Genomic DNA, 18,861 nt, shown 5'->3' on the forward strand with positions numbered 1-18,861 from the left:
CACACACACACACACACACACACACACACACACACACAGCAACACAACACACACACACACACACACACACGAGCACACGACAACCACGAACACACACACACACACACAACACAACACAACCACACCACACACACAACACACACACACATCACAGCACACACACCACAACTACACACAACACACCACACACACACACACACACACACACACACACACACACCACACACACACACACACACACACACACACACACACACACACACACACACACACACACACACAACCTGTACAGTAACATTAAAACTAAGCTCGGAGATCAACATGCTCAGTAAAATGTTTTTAAAATAATAATTCGAAAATTAAGAGAACAAGGTTTACAAAAATACACTTTAAAAACATGTTGACGCTAAAAAATATGCGGCTTTTCAGCGGCTAAGATAAGAGTTGTTTAAATTAAAGTCAGAGGGTCAAATCTGAGGATTTCTGACGTCAAATTTCGATTATCCTTCACTCAAAGCCCCGGCATGATGTAGGCGATGTTGTCCAACGTATTAGACTGTGAGAGAAAAAAAGAGGAGAGAGCTTTGTTAGAAAACAGCAGTAAAAGTGAACATATATGAAGTGTAAAAATCCCTGAATGTTTATAAAACAGCTGGAAACACATACAATTATATCTATATATATTTTTATTTTACCTTTATTTAACCAGGATATTAAAGGTGGGGTAGGTAATTTTGGAGAAACCAGCTCGAGTGCGCTAGAATTTGAAAATACACAGCCGGAAAAAATCTGCCACTTCCTTACAGAGCCCCTCCTCCAACACACACGAACGCGCACATGACCAATGAGGGCACGAGATAAGTTTGTGCACAGATGGAAGGCTGACAGGCAGGTAGGCCATCCAGTTATTTTAGCCGGGCCGGCTCAGATGATTGGTCGTGCTTTTTACAGTACTACGGCTTCCACAGATGACATTTTTTTATGGATTTTTTGTCAAAGCACTTAAGATATTCATTGCTATCGGGATGTTAAGAGCATTCCATGGAATATAACAAAAAGTGTATCTCGAGCCGGTTTCTCAAACTTACCTACCCCACCTTTAAGTGATATTAACCAGGATATTAAGTGATATTAACCGGGATATTAAGTGATATTAACCGGGATATTAAGTGATATTAACCGGGATATAAAGTGATATTAACCGGGATATTAAGTGATATTAACCGGGATATTAAGTGATATTAACCAGGATATTAAGTGATATGTGATATTAACCAGGATATTAAGTGATATTTAGTGATATTAACCAGGATATTAAGTGATATTAACCGGGATATTAACCGGGATATTAAGTGATATTAACCGGGATATTAAGTGATATTAACCAGGATATTAACCGGGATATTAAGTGATATTAACCAGGATATTAAGTGATATGTGATATTAACCAGGATATTAAGTGATATTAACCAGGATATTAAGTGATATTAACCGGGATATTAAGTGATATTAACCGGGATATTAAGTGATATTAACCGGGATATTAAGTGATATTAACCAGGATATTAACCAGGATATTAAGTGATATTAACCAGGATATTAAGTGATATTAACCAGGATATTAAGTGATATTTAGTGATATTAACCAGGATATTAAGTGATATTAACCGGGATATTAAGTGATATTAACCGGGATATTAAGTGATATTAACCAGGATATTAAGTGATATGTGATATTAACCAGGATATTAAGTGATATTAACCAGGATATTAAGTGATATTTAGTGATATTAACCGGGATATTAAATGATATTAACCGGGATATTAAGTGATATTAACCGGGATATTAAGTGATATTAACCAGGATATTAAGTGATATTAACCAGGATATTAAGTGATATTAACCAGGATATTAAGTGATATTTAGTGATATTAACCAGGATATTAAGTGATATTAACCGGGATATTAAGTGATATTAACCAGGATATTAAGTGATATGTGATATTAACCAGGATATTAAGTGATATTAACCGGGATATTAAGTGATATTAACCGGGATATTAAGTGATATTAACCGGGATATTAAGTGATATTAACCGGGATATTAAGTGATATTAACCAGGATATTAACCGGGATATTAAGTGATATTAACCAGGATATTAAGTGATATGTGATATTAACCAGGATATTAAGTGATATTAACCAGGATATTAAGTGATATTAACCAGGATATTAAGTGATATTAAGGGATATTAAGTGATATTAACCAGGATATTAAGTGATATTAACCAGGATATTAAGGGATATTAACCAGGATATTAAGGGATATTAACCAGGATATTAAGTGATATTAACCAGGATATTAAGTGATATTAACCAGGATATTAACCAGGATATTAAGTGATATTAACCAGGATATTAAGTGATATTAACCAGGATATTAAGTAATATTAACCAGGATATTAAGTTATATTAAGTGATATTAACCAGGATATTAAGTTATATTAAGTGATATTAACCAGGATATTAAGGGATATTAACCAGGATATTAAGTGTTGTACTTTACCAGGACGTTTCGAGGGCAGCCGTTGAGTTGCGGTATCTGAGCAGTGAGACAGGTCAGCGGGCCCAGAGCACACAGGATGGAGTCGAGGAGGACAGACAGGCTGCCGGACACCGCCACCATGCCCTAACACAGAGATTTAGAGAAGAGAAGATATACTTTATTGATCCAAAATTGGGAAATGTTGTTGTTACAGCAGCAGGTTAACATGCAGAGTCGGAGAGTGCCTAAAGAGCACGCAGTCAAATATACAGAATGAGTAAGAAACACTTTAATTGACCAACATACGAACCAGAAAGGAATACCAGACTCACTTATTTCAATACATAGCAAAGGAAAATCTGTTCAAATACAAGTTTTTTTCTTATTATGGAAATTCTTTGGGCTATTTCGTATGTTTTGGTTGTTATTTAGAGGAAGAAGAAGTGAGTGATCATTTTTGCAATTTTGGTTCCCTTATCTCAAAGTCTAAGGTTTTTAGTTAGAAATAATACGTTTTTGTTTTTAGAAAACATAAAATACATCTTATCATGTGATTGTTGTGAACTTTGTTTAAAGCCTATCGTTAGATTTTAACGACTGTGTTGACACTTGTATTGATAAGATTTGGTGTACTGAGTTATTGCAGTCGGCAGGAATGTTTTCCTGTATCTGTCTGTTGGGAAGATAGTGAATGTCCTCTTCCAATATCAGAGTCCACATGATAACAAAGGTATCCCGACTGTAGCTGTGAACATGACAGGATGTATGATTACCTAGAAGAGCATCAGGACTGTTTGAGGCATATGATAGCTATGTGATTAACATGATGATTCAGCCTCTATGGAGATAGACATATGACAAGCATGATCATTTCTGACGTGGAGCTAATCTGAAGTAAACATTGAATACTGCTTTCTATTCCTCCATCTTGTGACTGTGTAACTCCCTCTCTTGGATATCAGCATGTGAAGGACACTGTTCAGGAACTAGTTGATGCTCTGTATGTGATGACTACTTCCATTCTGGAGAGGATCACAAATACATGGATCCTGAGATTGAAGCTCAAGCTGGTGACGAGGGATATTTTTCTAACACTGTCCTTGTGACAGACTCACCTCAGTCTCCTGCAGCCGATGGCCAATCAGAGACAGGGATTCTCCGAGCAGCTGCAGGTGAGCGGCTGCATCGATGGGATCCACCTCAGGAACTCTAGCCGGAGACAGAGAGAGGTTTCCAGGCGCTCTGCTGGGGGACACCATCCCTGTTCCTGCTCCTATTACTTTAATGAACAAACACACTTGTTATAATTCAGTCCCGTTGATTTCTGTTGCTATTAAGTGTTTTTATAAATCACAAGGTTATGTGTTGCTTTGTTTATGAACTGGGGAAGGGAGAGATAGTATTGTTTTTATTTTTGTGAAGCACTTTGTGTTACCTTGAGGGTATGAGATGTGCTATAAAATATAATAATAAAGCTTTATTTATATAGCACTTTTCATACAACACATGCAGCTCAAAGTGCTTTACAAAATGACACATCACAAGTTAAAAATACACAACAAGAAATTCCCCTCAGATTATTGTTAAGAACTTTAAAGGTACATGCAACAAAATATAACATTTTATCAGGTTAATAGACACAAGAGCCGCTTTCACACCAAGTACTTTGCCGTACTTAGTACCCAGCACTTAGTACCCCCATGGAACTAAAGAGCAGATCGCGTTCTCACCGGAATAAGTTCCTGAGGGAAGATTTCGCAAATTAAGCCACTGACATCACTTCTTCTTCTTCTGCTTTGGGTTTACTGGCAGGCCGCAAACCACTTCACGGCGTACACTGCCACCCGAAGTCCCCGGCCGGAAGTCCCCGGAGTTGGGGACTGGCTTCAGTAGAAGCTGCTGGGACTCCCAGCAGCTTCTACTGAAGCCTTCCGAGTAAATCTCCAGAACGCCGACACCTCCTCATCTCCACTGCTCCCATGTTTTTTGTTGTGTTGTCATAAGTTATTCTCTCTCCGTTGGTGCGCGGGGCTAATGCTAATGCTAATAATGCTAATGCCAGCAAGTACAATGGCGGCTTCACAAAACTTTGGGGCGTGGTTTACAATTACAATCAGAAATTGGAACTTTTTTCTCCCCCAGGATAGTCCCACCTCTCTAGCAGGGACTAAAAAGGGGGTAAAAGTTCTCATGAACTAAGTTCTCTTTTTGGTGTGAACGCAAAATCCCAGGAACTATCGGAACTAAACGGGAAAAGTACTCCGGTGTGAAAGCGCCTAAGGAGGTAAAAGGTATGATAATAAGAATAAAATAAATAATAGTTTCTCTCTGACAGATAAGACACAAGACAACTGAGTCGATGCAACAATATAAAATGTATAAATAAAGTCGGTAACACTTTATATTAAGGTACACAAATTCACCATCAACTAGTTGTTAATTAACATGATTATTAGCAGTATATTGGCTCTTTGTTAGTCATTATCAAACGCTTATTAATGCCTTATTCTACATGACCATATTCTACAAGTACTAGGCCATTAGCTAAGAGTTTTTCCTCAATAACCCTCTAATTAGTGCTGATTTATTGTACGTAAGGAAGTTGTTGAACATGAGCTTTGGTCTTAATATGCTCAATATGCAGTAGCAGTACCACAAGAATAGTAATTCTCCCATAATAACACCTAACAAATATGATCTATTCTTATGTAACAAGACATGAAACTACAAGTGTTAATTGTGTCTAAATAACTCAAAATGAGGTATTTCTAATTCAGAATATGTTCCCTAATAAGCTAGTAGTTTGGCTTTAATACGCATGTTAATGAACAACTAGCTGATGGTGAATATGTGTACATTAATCTAAAGTGTTACCATAACGTCTGCTTGCTACCTTTGCTCTTCCCCTCGGGGGCGCTCTTGTGTTTGACGGTCGTTGCCTCGGCTTTGTTCTGTCTGTGCTGCAGATACTGAGCCTTCTGCTTCCACACCTGCACACAGAGAACACGGTTATAGCAGATATATATATATACACAGATCAGAAGAGGCTTAACAGAGAAACGTGTGCTAATATGAGTTCATATGGCAGTGGCTCAGTCAGTAGGGGCTTGGACTGGGAGCTGTAGGGTCACCGGTTCAAGTCCCCGACCAGACCTAAATATGGAGTGTGGACTGCTACTTGGAGAGGTCCCAGTTCACCTCCTGCCCTGCCGTGGTGCCCTTGAGCAAGGCACCGGACATCCCCCTTCCCCCCTCACTCCCATTGCTCCCCGGGCGCTGTACAATAGCTGCCCACTGCTCCTAGTGCTAGACTCCTGGTGCTAGACTCCTGGTACCAGACTCCTGGTGCTAGACTCCTGGTGCTAGACTCCTGGTGCTAGACTCCTGGTGCTAGACTCCTGGTGCTAGACTCCTGGTGCTAGACTCCTGGTACCAGACTCCTGGTGCTAGACTCCTGGTACTAGACTCCTGGTACTAGACTCCTGGTACTAGACTCCTAGTACTAGACTCCTGGTACTAGACTCCTGGTGCTAGACTCCTGGTGCTAGACTCCTGGTGCTAGACTCCTGGTACTAGACTCCTGGTACTAGACTCCTAGTACTAGACTCCTGGTACTAGACTCCTGGTGCTAGACTCCTGGTACTAGACTCCTGGTGCTAGACTCCTGGTACTAGACTCCTGGTACTAGACTCCTAGTACTAGACTCCTGGTACTAAACTCCTGGTACTAGACTCCTGGTGCTAGACTCCTGGTGCTAGACTCCTGGTGCTAGACTCCTGGTGCTAGACTCCTGGTACCAGACTCCTGGTACTAGACTCCTGGTACTAGACTCCTGGTACCAGACTCCTGGTACCAGACTCCTGGTACTAGACTCCTGGTACTAAACTCCTGGTACTAGACTCCTGGTGCTAGACTCCTAGTATTAGACTCCTGGTACTAGATTCCTGGTACTAGACTCCTGGTACCAGACTCCTGGTACTAGACTCCTGGTACCAGACTCCTGGTACTAGACTCCTGGTACTAGACTCCTGGTACTAGACTCCTGGTACTAGACTCCTGGTACTAGACTCCTGGTGCTAGACTCCTGGTACTAGACTCCTAGTACTAGACTCCTGGTGCTAGACTCCTGGTACCAGACTCCTGGTACTAGACTCCTGGTGCTAGACTCCTGGTACCAGACTCCTGGTACTAGACTCCTGGTACCAGACTCCTGGTACTAGACTCCTGGTACTAGACTCCTGGTACTAGACTCCTAGTACTAGACTCCTGGTGCTAGACTCCTGGTACCAGACTCCTGGTACTAGACTCCTGGTACCAGACTCCTGGTACTAGACTCCTGGTACTAGACTCCTAGTACTAGACTCCTGGTATTAAACTCCTGGTACTAGACTCCTGGTGCTAGACTCCTGGTGCTAGACTCCTGGTACCAGACTCCTGGTACTAGACTCCTGGTACTAAACTCCTGGTACTAGACTCCTGGTGCTAGACTCCTAGTATTAGACTCCTGGTGCTAGACTCCTGGTACCAGACTCCTGGTACTAGACTCCTGGTACCAGACTCCTGGTACTAGACTCCTGGTACTAGACTCCTGGTACTAGACTCCTGGTGCTAGACTCCTGGTACTAGACTCCTGGTACCAGACTCCTGGTACTAGACTCCTGGTACCAGACTCCTGGTACCAGGAGTCTGGTACCAGACTCCTGGTACTAGACTCCTGGTACCAGACTCCTGGTACTAGACTCCTAGTACTAGACTCCTGGTGCTAGACTCCTGGTACCAGACTCCTGGTACTAGACTCCTGGTACCAGACTCCTGGTACTAGACTCCTGGTACTAGACTCCTGGTACTAGACTCCTAGTACTAGACTCCTGGTGCTAGACTCCTGGTACCAGACTCCTGGTACTAGACTCCTGGTACTAGACTCCTGGTACTAGACTCCTGGTACTAGACTCCTAGTACTAGACTCCTGGTACTAAACTCCTGGTACTAGACTCCTGGTGCTAGACTCCTGGTACCAGACTCCTGGTACTAGACTCCTGGTACTAAACTCCTGGTACTAGACTCCTGGTGCTAGACTCCTAGTATTAGACTCCTGGTGCTAGACTCCTGGTACCAGACTCCTGGTACTAGACTCCTGGTACCAGACTCCTGGTACCAGACTCCTGGTACTAGACTCCTGGTACTAGACTCCTGGTGCTAGACTCCTGGTACTAGACTCCTGGTACCAGACTCCTGGTACTAGACTCCTGGTACTAGACTCCTGGTACCAGACTCCTGGTACCAGGAGTCTGGTACCAGACTCCTGGTACTAGACTCCTGGTACCAGACTCCTAGTACCAGACTCCTGGTACTAGACTCCTGGTACTAGACTCCTGGTACCAGACTCCTAGTACCAGACTCCTGGTACTAGACTCCTGGTACCAGACTCCTGGTACTAGACTCCTGGTACTAGACTCCTGGTGCTAGACTCCTGGTGCTAGACTCCTGGTGCTAGACTCCTGGTGCTAGACTCCTAGTACTAGACTCCTGGTGCTAGACTCCTGGTACTAGACTCCTGGTACCAGACTCCTGGTACTAGACTCCTGGTACTAGACTCCTGGTGCTAGACTCCTGGTGCTAGACTCCTAGTACTAGACTCCTGGTACCAGACTCCTGGTACTAGACTCCTGGTACTAGACTCCTGGTACTAGACTCCTGGTACCAGACTCCTGGTACTAGACTCCTGGTACTAGACTCCTAGTACTAGACTCCTGGTACCAGACTCCTGGTACTAGACTCCTGGTACTAGACTCCTGGTACCAGACTCCTGGTGCTAGACTCCTGGTACTAGACTCCTGGTACTAGGATGGGTTAACAGCAGAGTACATATTTCACTGTGTGTGCTGTGTGCTCTGCATGCGAGACCATTAAAGAGGGTTTCATGCCTCCCAATTCTATATATCTATCTATTCTATTCTATTAAAAAACTCACCAGCTTGTCTTTCTCTGGCATCGCCTTCCACACCTCCGCCAGCTTTTTGCTAAGCTCACCAAAGACTGCGGATCAGACACAAAAACTAAATGTAAAAAATGTGTAATATAGTGATGTTAGGACAAGATGCTTATCAGTTTAATTACTATGGAAGCATTTAGCAGATTCAATTATAAATTAAGATTTATTCCAAGTAGTATTTAAATTCCCAGTTAAATATATTTAGTTGATCAAAATTTGAATTAAAATGATAAGAAATGCAATAACAATTCAAACTATTAGCACGGGCATTCTGCGACAAAACTTTTAAAATAATAATAATTGCACTTTTTTTTTTAAAGAGGGACTATATGACTATATTGACGATATTCAAATGTTAAATATTTCAATTGTAATTTAATTATTGTAACTTAATTTCGCATATTAAGATCCGTAACCCAAATAAAAATTAAAAAAACTAATAAAACTAAACAAAATAAAAAGAGAAAATATTACATTTCCATTTAAATGTTCATAAAACCTTATTCACATTTTCTTACAATTTAAAAATGAAAAACTCCAGTTGCCACTCATAATTAAAATGTTTAGACTTTCAAAAAAGTGGAAAATTCCTGCCTAAATGCTCTTTGAATTTGAGTTAGTCCACCAAATGCTTCCATACAGTACATATACATGTGGTCCTGATTTGACCCACCTAGTCCCGGCTGTTCTGCATTAATGTTGACTCTGTACTCCTTACAGAACACCTGGTACGCTGTCGTGTTCTTCTTCTTGGGCTGAGAGAGGAAAACAGTTATTAAAGTGTTACCTTTCTAAGAAATAGCCGTCGTTAGCTGACTAGCAAACGTTGTAAAAGTCTGTTAGCAAAGTCAGAGAAACAAAACAACGTAGACACATGTTTTGGTATTTTTGTCAAAGCTACATTTCCAGTTTGACTGCATCTTTAACGACCAACCCAACGAGCAGAGAGGGTGCAAGTACACACATCCTTTACTCAAGTAGAAGTACAGATACTCGTGTTTAAAAATACTCTGGTGAAAGTAGAAGTACTGACTAAACTTCTTTACTCAAGTAAAAGTAAAGAGGGCTTTGAAATGTACTTCAGTAAAAAGTACCCATAACTAGCAGCTGTTTTAAAGAGTACCTGACCTCCCTTTATATTAATAGAACAATAATGTCATTGTTAGCTAATGAATGTTTCCATGCTGAACAACGGCAACATGACAACGTTTTCATTGGTCCCTCTTCTTTAGAGAAGACCAGGAAATGATGGATACACGGATCGTGTTCAAATCAATAGGCACGCAATGACTCTAAATAATAATGATCACGCCACCAAACACACATTCAAACTAAAGGAACCAGCCTGTTTGGGAAATGTGAGAAGTAGAAAGTACAGGTATTTGTGTTCAACATGTAAGAAGTAGAAAGTACAGGTATTTGAGTTCAACATGTAAGAAGTAGAAAGTACAGGTATTTGTGTTCAACATGTAAGAAGTAGAAAGTACAGGTATTTGTGTTCAACATGTAAGAAGTAGAAAGTACAGGTATTTGTGTTCAACATGTAAGAAGTAGAAAGTACAGGTATTTGTGTTCAACATGTAAGAAGTAGAAAGTACAGGTATTTGTGTTCAACATGTAAGAAGTAGAAAGTACAGGTATTTGTGTTCAAAATGTAAGAAGTAGAAAGTTCAGGTATTTGGGTTCAACATGTAAGAAGTAGAAAGTACAGGGATTTGTGTTCAACATGTAAGAAGTAGAAAGTACAGGTATTTGTGTTCAACATGTAAGAAGTAGAAAGTACAGGTATTTGTGTTCAAAATGTAAGAAGTCAAAGTAAAAAGTGGTCTGAAAAATAAGTAGTGGAGTAAAGTACTGATACCAGAAACATGTACTTCAGTACAGTAACAAAGTATTTGTACTCCACTACTTCCCACCTCTGCCCACGTGAAACATCTCTGAACAGCGTCTGACCTTGTCTTTGTCCTTGTCGTGTTTATCCCGATCGTTCTCATCTTTCTTCTTCTTCTTCTTCTCCGTCACCCCATCGTTGGCGGGGTGATGATGAGGAGGAGGAACGGGCGAGCTCATGGCGTACATCGGCCCCACGGCGCTGTGAGTGACGGTGGGATGGGAGTGACTGTGGCTCCTCGACGAGTCTGAGGAGAGGCACGTAAAGATAACTGTTCAGCGTGATGACGTTTAGTCGTCTCATTTAGAAACTTGCTAGCAACCGGCATTCTTAAAGGTCACCTATTATGCAAAATCCACTTCTTCATGTCTCTTCTACATCAACAAGATTCTCTCTCTCTTTGTCCTGATCCATTTATATAAAAACCTGTCTGAAAATGAGCTGATCAGATTTTGGCCACTTTGTGATGTCATAACGATGTGTTGGCTTGTGTAACCATTAGCCAATCAGCAACCAAGGTAACCCCCCCCCCCACCTTATCACCTGAATCTCCTCCTAGAGCACCATTGTGTTCTTTTTAACCAAATATCTCTCAGAGGGGCGTGGGGAGGGGCTCCTTATTTTCATCTAAAGTAACAGACAGAGAATCAGCACTTTGGAAACAGGGCCGAAACAGAGGGGATTATGGGTAATGCTGCAATGATCTGTTTGGTGTTTCAGCCAATCAGAGACAGGCTCTGGATATATGGAATATGGAAATGAGCAATGTTGGCTTTGTGACAGTTGATTGATGGGACTGTCCACAACACTATAAACAAATAAACTGAACTGAACTAAATCTACCAGTGGGGTTTTTACTGACGTATTTTATGCCGTAAATAGAAAAAAACAACAACACTCAGCTGTACCACAACTTAACAAACAGTTCTCACCTCCGAATCCCTTGCTGTGCTTCTTGTCCTTCCCACTTTTCTCCTTGTCTCTGTCTTTTTCCTTGTCCTTCTTCTTCTTGCTCTTTTTGCTCTTCTTCTTCTTCTTGGACAGGTGTGTGTACGAATCGTCTATAACCAGTTCACCGGCCTCCAGTTCTCCCCCAGAGGAAGAGCTGTCGTCTCCCATGCCTCCTCCGTAATGACCTGTGTAGCAGAGAACACAGTAAGGAATATTAATTACAAAATGCTTCCATGTTGGTTAGGTTTGTTACACAGATGTAGTTTAAATGGTCAGTTTTTAAATCAGTTTTGGAACCTGTATTTCTTCTACGTTTGTTTCACGATGTGGCTTCCTTTTTGGGGAATTGCCTTTCCTGTAGTGTTTTATTTAGGTTGTAGTGCATGTAAATGGTCTGCAAAGGCTACAATCCCTGCCTGCAACGCCTACATTGGACTCCTTTGTTTACTTCTGTAACATAGTGGCATCACTACATAACAGTCGGCTCCTATTGGCTAGCGCTCCCACACATTGTACGTGATACGCTAAGGGGCGGGACATCTCTAAGTGGTTGACCAATCAGAGCAGACTGGGCTCTGGTTTCAGACAGAGGGTGAAAAGAGGCAGTATGAGAAAAATAAAGAGCTTATTGAACATTAAAGCATGGAGACATGTAGAGACACTACATACTGATATACACCTGAACATCAGCAGGAGAGGACTCTTTAAAGTAGAGACACTACATACTGATATACACCTGAACATCAGCAGGAGAGGACTCTTTAAAGTAGAGACACTACATACTGATATACACCTGAACATCAGCAGGAGAGGACTCTTTAAAGTAGAGACACTACATACTGATATACACCTGAACATCAGCAGGAGAGGACTCTTTAAAGTAGAGACACTACATACTGATATACACCTGAACATCAGCAGGAGAGGACTCTTTAAAGTAGAGACACTACATACTGATATACACCTGAACATCAGCAGGAGAGGACTCTTTAAAGTAGAGACACTACATACTGATATACACCTGAACATCAGCAGGAGAGGACTCTTTAAAGTAGAGACACTACATACTGATATACACCTGAACATCAGCAGGAGAGGACTCTTTAAAGTAGAGACACTACATACTGATATACACCTGAACATCAGCAGGAGAGGACTCTTTAAAGTAGAGACACTACATACTGATATACACCTGAACATCAGCAGGAGAGGACTCTTTAAAGTAGAGACACTACATACTGATATACACCTGAACATCAGCAGGAGAGGACTCTTTAAAGTAGAGACACTACATACTGATATACACCTGAACATCAGCAGGAGAGGACTCTTTAAAGTAGAGACACTACATACTGATATACACCTGAACATCAGCAGGAGAGGACTCTTTAAAGTAGAGACACTACATACTAATATACACCTGAACATCAGCAGGAGAGGACTCTTTAAAGTAGAGACACTACATACTGATATACACCTGAACATCAGCAGGAGAGGACTCTTTAAAGTAGAGACACTACATACTGATATACACCTGAACATCATCAGGAGAGGACTCTTTAAAGTAGAGACACTACATACTGATATACACCTGAACATCAGCAGGAGAGGACTCTTTAAAGTAGAGACACTACATACTGATATACACCTGAACATCAGCAGGAGAGGACTCTTTAAAGTAGAGACACTACATACTGATATACACCTGAACATCAGCAGGAGAGGACTCTTTAAAGTAGAGACACTACATACTGATATACACCTGAACATCAGCAGGAGAGGACTCTTTAAAGTAGAGACACTACATACTGATATACACCTGAACATCAGCAGGAGAGGACTCTTTAAAGTAGAGACACTACATACTAATATACACCTGAACATCAGCAGGAGAGGACTCTTTAAAGTAGAGACACTACATACTGATATACACCTGAACATCAGCAGGAGAGGACTCTTTAAAGTAGAGACACTACATACTGATATACACCTGAACATCAGCAGGAGAGGACTCTTTAAAGTAGAGACACTACATACTGATATACACCTGAACATCAGCAGGAGAGGACTCTTTAAAGTAGAGACACTACATACTGATATACACCTGAACATCAGCAGGAGAGGACTCTTTAAATTAGAGACACTACATACTGATATACACCTGAACATCAGCAGGAGAGGACTCTTTAAAGTAGAGACACTACATACTGATATACACCTGAACATCAGCAGGAGAGGACTCTTTAAAGTAGAGACACTACATACTGATATACACCTGAACATCAGCAGGAGAGGACTCTTTAAAGTAGAGACACTACATACTAATATACACCTGAACATCAGCAGGAGAGGACTCTTTAAAGTAGAGACACTACATACTGATATACACCTGAACATCAGCAGGAGAGGACTCTTTAAAGTAGAGACACTACATACTGATATACACCTGAACATCATCAGGAGAGGACTCTTTAAAGTAGAGACACTACATACTGATATACACCTGAACATCAGCAGGAGAGGACTCTTTAAAGTAGAGACATGTGCATTATCCCAATCTTCGGTGCAGCTCCAGGAAGCATAACTCCAGCCTGACCAAAAAACAACATAATTTAGATGTATCTTACCCTCCACCTCCACCTCTTTCCCCACCACGGGCAGAGGATCTCTGCTCTGCTGGACTTTCTTCTTGGGCGTCTTCGAGTGCTGCGTCCGGTCTCTGTCCTTCTCCTTCTTCCCACCTCCTTTAGACGAGTGAGGAGGCGGGAACGGGAACGTCTCTCCTTCCTCCTTCTCCGGCGACATGATGAGCTTCATCTTCAGCCCGTCGGCCTCCCGCAGCGTCAGCGGCTCCTCCTTGGGGGCGCCGCCGTGAAACAGGGACGACTTTGAGGAAGAGGAGGAGGAGTGCTTCTTTGAGGAGGAGGAAGAAGATGGAGGACGGTTGTGAGAGAAGGAATGGCTGCCTTTGCTTCCTCCGCCGCCGCCACCGCCGCTGCTGCTCTCACGCTTACGGTCCTTGGAGGAGTGCGAGGAGAAAGGAGGGTACGAGGGTTTCTTGTGTAAATGGGGGCTGGGGTCTGAACCGGTGGCCAGAGGGGAGGTGATGGCCTGCAGGAGGCCCATCGCTGTGTCTGTGGGGAGGGAGGAGGGGGAGGACATGGGGGAGCGGTCTGCCGATTTGTGCTTCTTCTTGTGGGGAGGAGGGCCATCGTGGTCTGAAAGAGCGACGACAAAAAGAAAAGTTAATACAGATGCCGAGTGTTTTGATAAGATGGACCTTTATTAATTCAGTAGCAGATGATGCAACTGTACCTACCACACACACACACACACACACACACACACACACACACACACACACACACACACACACACACACACACACACACACACACACACACACACACACACACACACACACACACACACACACACACACACACACACACACACACACACACACACACACACACACACACACACACACACACACACACACACACACACACACACACACACACACACACACACACACACACACACACACACACACACACACACACACACACACACACACACACACACACACACACACACACACACACACACACACACACACACTTCAATTGCGCCGTCCCTTATACTGTCTCTTTACGTCTCCCTGGCATGGCCCTTGGAAGATGCGGCGGTGTTTGTATTTTTTCTGTCACAGGAACACGCTTTGCTGGCGGTCAAAAGAATCCCACCAGACTCCTTTGCCCCTCCAACAGAGGGATGTCCTTGTCCCTTTTCCTTTTCGTCATTTCAAGCGATAAAAACTCTCGATCTTCTCTCAAATTATTAATTTCTTTGGACGCCCTCGGCTCGAGTTCAGGGCGTTCCGAGCTGAATAAGAGCGTCAAATGACGGCAAGACGCCCCCCTGGCGGAAATGCTGGTTCCACCCCACAGGCCATAAGAATGTTAAACACCTGAACTTTTGAAAGAACATCCATAACATTCATCTGTTTGCAACTCATATATCAATATTCCAATTGCTGTATATAGACTATTCAAGGTTCAAGGTTCAAGGTTCTTTATTGTCAAACTGACATAGCTACAGAGTAATTATGCAACATAATAATAATACAGATAGTAAAAGTAATACAAAAAGAAAAATAGTTCTAAAATAAAGTGAGTATGTGGAATAGTGCAGTATGAGTCTATATACAAGTTATTGGAATTATATATATTAGATAGTAGATATATATTACTAAGTAGCAGATGAATGTTTTGAAATTGTTTCAACAGTTCAATTGTTTAACAGTCTCACTGCCCGCGGGAAGAAACTGTCTCTGAATCTTCTTGTCCTTGCCAGGATGCTGCGGTAACGTCTGCCAGACGGCAACAGAAAGAACAGTTTGTGGCTGGGGTGATGGGGGTCTTTGATAATCCGTAGGAATTTCTTCCTGAGCCGCTGGGAGTAAAGGTCCTCCATGGATGGCAGCTCCGTCCTGGTGATGTGCTGTGTATTCTGCACTGTTTCTATTATATTCTATTTTATCTGTTTCATTGTGTTGCACTGTTGGAGGAGCCTGTGACCTAAGATTTTCATCGTCATAACCACACTGTAGCTATGCACGCATGACTAATAAAAGCCTTGAACCTTGAGGTATCATCCTCTCACCTCTGTAGTAGTAGTCATCGCTGTGTTTCTTCTTCTTTTTGTGCGAGTCTCCTCCGAGCATGAACAGCTCTGAATCCTGAATTGGAATGACACAATTGCTTTTTAATTCACCGCCTTACACCAGTTAGTTTAAACGATTACAAAGTGTTAGACTGGCATAATTAGTGGCGTAATGTCTATAAGGCTTTCTGGGATTTTAGGTGAATTTAACGTGGAAAGTCGACTTACTTTTGGACGCTTCTTGGAAGACTTCCGGACCTGAGCAGCGATCTCCTCTTCCTCCCTCAACAGATCCTTGTACGACCTCCTCTTCTCTCTCTGGCTCCGACCGGCTACAAGGCCTCTTTCTCCGTCCATCACCATATCTACAATAGATTCACTGAGTATTATTATGCATTACTTAAAGGTCACCTATCATGCTATTTTTAGGCAATAGCATGGGTCTCAGATATATAAAAATATATAAAAAACATGTCTATAAAGTGTTTTGCTCAAAATACCAAACAGATCACCCATTCTAGCCATGCCTCATATCCCTCTATTTCACTTCCTGTTTCAAAAGTGCTGATTTGGGGTATAAAGCTTTAACAAAACAAAAAAGTAGGGGTCTGAGCTCATGCGGGACCCGGCAGCTACTGTCTAAACTAAATACTGCCGTGATGAAACGCCATATCATGGATTATCAAGGATTGTTTCTGAAACAGTATGGAGCTCAAAGGCTTTCTCTCTTGCCGGTTATACCACAAGGTGAGTTCCTTTTGATTTCCTGCTTCTTCACACACATGCTCTCCAGTACAGGTTAGCTCTGAGTGTTAGCGATGCTAATGTAAACACCGACCATATTACGTCCAAAACAGTCGGGCATTGTTTCTGATAGCAACTTTCTGATAGGGCCGTGGGTCCACATTTCAGATATTACATCATATCGGAAGCAAATCTGGATCAGCTCCGTTGTAGCCCCGTTTTTAGAGATTTGGGTACGGAGGAAAAGAGAGGGGGTTTAATTTTCTGACGCTGCGTGAGTTCCCTGACACACCGGGGACACACATTTATGTATGAAAGACATCAACAAGTGCATTTTGCATGATAGGTCCCCTTTAAAAATATAAAAATTGCATGACACACAGACTCTATAAAGGCTATTATACGTGTCATTTCCTGTATAAATCAGTGTTTATAACTGCAAAAAATTGCCTGTTTGATAAGCCTTTACTAGATGTAATTTACAGGTAGACATTATTACCCATTCCTCCTTTACTCTTGATCTCCTCAAAAGCCATAGCCCCTCTTCTGTCAACACGTCGATCCGTCACAGAATGTCACAATGACAACATAAGGCAGGATCCAGACCTGTAAAGTGAAAAAAGACTAAAGATTAAAGTATTGAATTTATAAAATATCTATTCTGGACAAAAACAATCAGTTCAACATTACACAAAAACAAGGCTTAATATTCTTAATAATGTAACATTACCTCAACGCTTATTACAACTACATAGGGTAGCTACTCCCAGTGGTGTAAAGTAACTAAGTACATTTACTCAAGTACACTTTGAGATACTTGTACTTTACTTGAGTATCTAACCCCACTACAGTTCAGAGGTAAATGGTGTACTTTTACTCCACTACATGTATTGAATACCTTTAGTTACTTTACAGATCTGGATGAATGATGTGAAATATAATCAAGTGTTAAATCAGACTTTAGTTCCACCTGGAGTAAATTCACAAGCTACCCTGCAGTATACAAAGTCATTCAAACTAGCTGCACCTTTACCAGCTTTGAGAACACTTTCATGATCAATCATTATAAAACATATCATATATATTATTCTGAAATGGACCAATCTGCACAATGACTACCTTTACTGTCGCTACTTTCACTATATTTTGATGATAATACTTTTCTACTTTCACTTGAGGAACATTTTGAATGCAGGACTTTTACTGTAACAGAGTATTCCTACACTCTGGTACTTCTACGTTTACTCAAGTACAATATCCGAGTACTTCTCCCACCTCTGCAGGATATAAACAAAGTATATTACAACTACATGGGTTGCTATTCCTGCTGATCTGGAGCTGCAGGTCTCCTGGACAAAACGCTGCTCTAAAGTGCTCAATGATTCCCTGCACCTTGAGGATAAACACTAGTTAAAATACAAAAATAATGTGGTCTGTTAACTACAAAGGAGTTAGACAAATGATAGCTAATAACAAACTCCCGCCTTCTTTCGTAAAGATACACAAACACACCCCTTCTCCATTCACTTTGACTCCCAACATCTCCACCACTCAGATCCGTGTCGCTGAGCAACCCCCCAGTTTTCCGGGATAAACAACGCAGGAAAACCCGAGGCTTAGACCCACAGCTAGGCCGCGGGTGTTAAAAGTGCATAGAATAATTAGGCAAGCATGCATTCAACTCTACTCAGGTCTTCATGTGCTCTGGGGTTATCGGCTGTGTTGTTTATAAACCCGAGAAAGAGAGGGAATAATGTGTTTATTTGAAATGTACTACCTTTCAGAGCTCCAATTTACGCGGGTCGAGTCGCCATCTTTTAATTTGAGAGAGTAATACGTGCCGACGTAGGGGGCGGGGTTTGGTGATGCAGCCAATCAGAGGAGGGGGGAAATAGCCGTTTCCGTAATGCATTCGCTGAAGAACTACAAACTACAAAAAGCGCTAATTTAATTTATTAATTTGACATGTTGATATTAAAATACGTATATGTTTATATATATTTAAGTGCCTTATTTATGTATAAATATTTAGTATTTATCAATTTACATTTGAATGGTTTGTTATATA

General features: G+C 41.7%; 1 protein-coding gene across 1 annotated transcript; it reads right to left on the reverse strand.

The window, feature by feature from the left end:
• Positions 1 to 217: 217 nt before the first annotated feature.
• hmgxb4a (HMG box domain containing 4a) lies at positions 218 to 18,662 on the reverse strand. Its single transcript, XM_034127032.1, has 13 exons — positions 18,571 to 18,662; positions 17,293 to 17,399; positions 16,278 to 16,414; positions 16,050 to 16,125; positions 14,009 to 14,599; positions 11,363 to 11,566; positions 10,493 to 10,677; positions 9,213 to 9,294; positions 8,519 to 8,583; positions 5,441 to 5,537; positions 3,663 to 3,826; positions 2,569 to 2,691; positions 218 to 556 (listed from the first exon to the last, which is right to left on the reverse strand). The coding sequence occupies exons 2-13, from the start codon at positions 17,327 to 17,329 to the stop codon at positions 512 to 514; spliced, it is 1,806 nt and encodes a 601-aa protein (XP_033982923.1). The 5' UTR covers positions 17,330 to 17,399; positions 18,571 to 18,662; the 3' UTR covers positions 218 to 511.
• Between the last annotated feature and the right edge of the window lie 199 nt (positions 18,663 to 18,861).

Source organism: Trematomus bernacchii, unplaced genomic scaffold (assembly GCF_902827165.1).
Source record: "Trematomus bernacchii unplaced genomic scaffold, fTreBer1.1, whole genome shotgun sequence".
Lineage (NCBI taxonomy): Eukaryota > Metazoa > Chordata > Actinopteri > Perciformes > Nototheniidae > Trematomus > Trematomus bernacchii.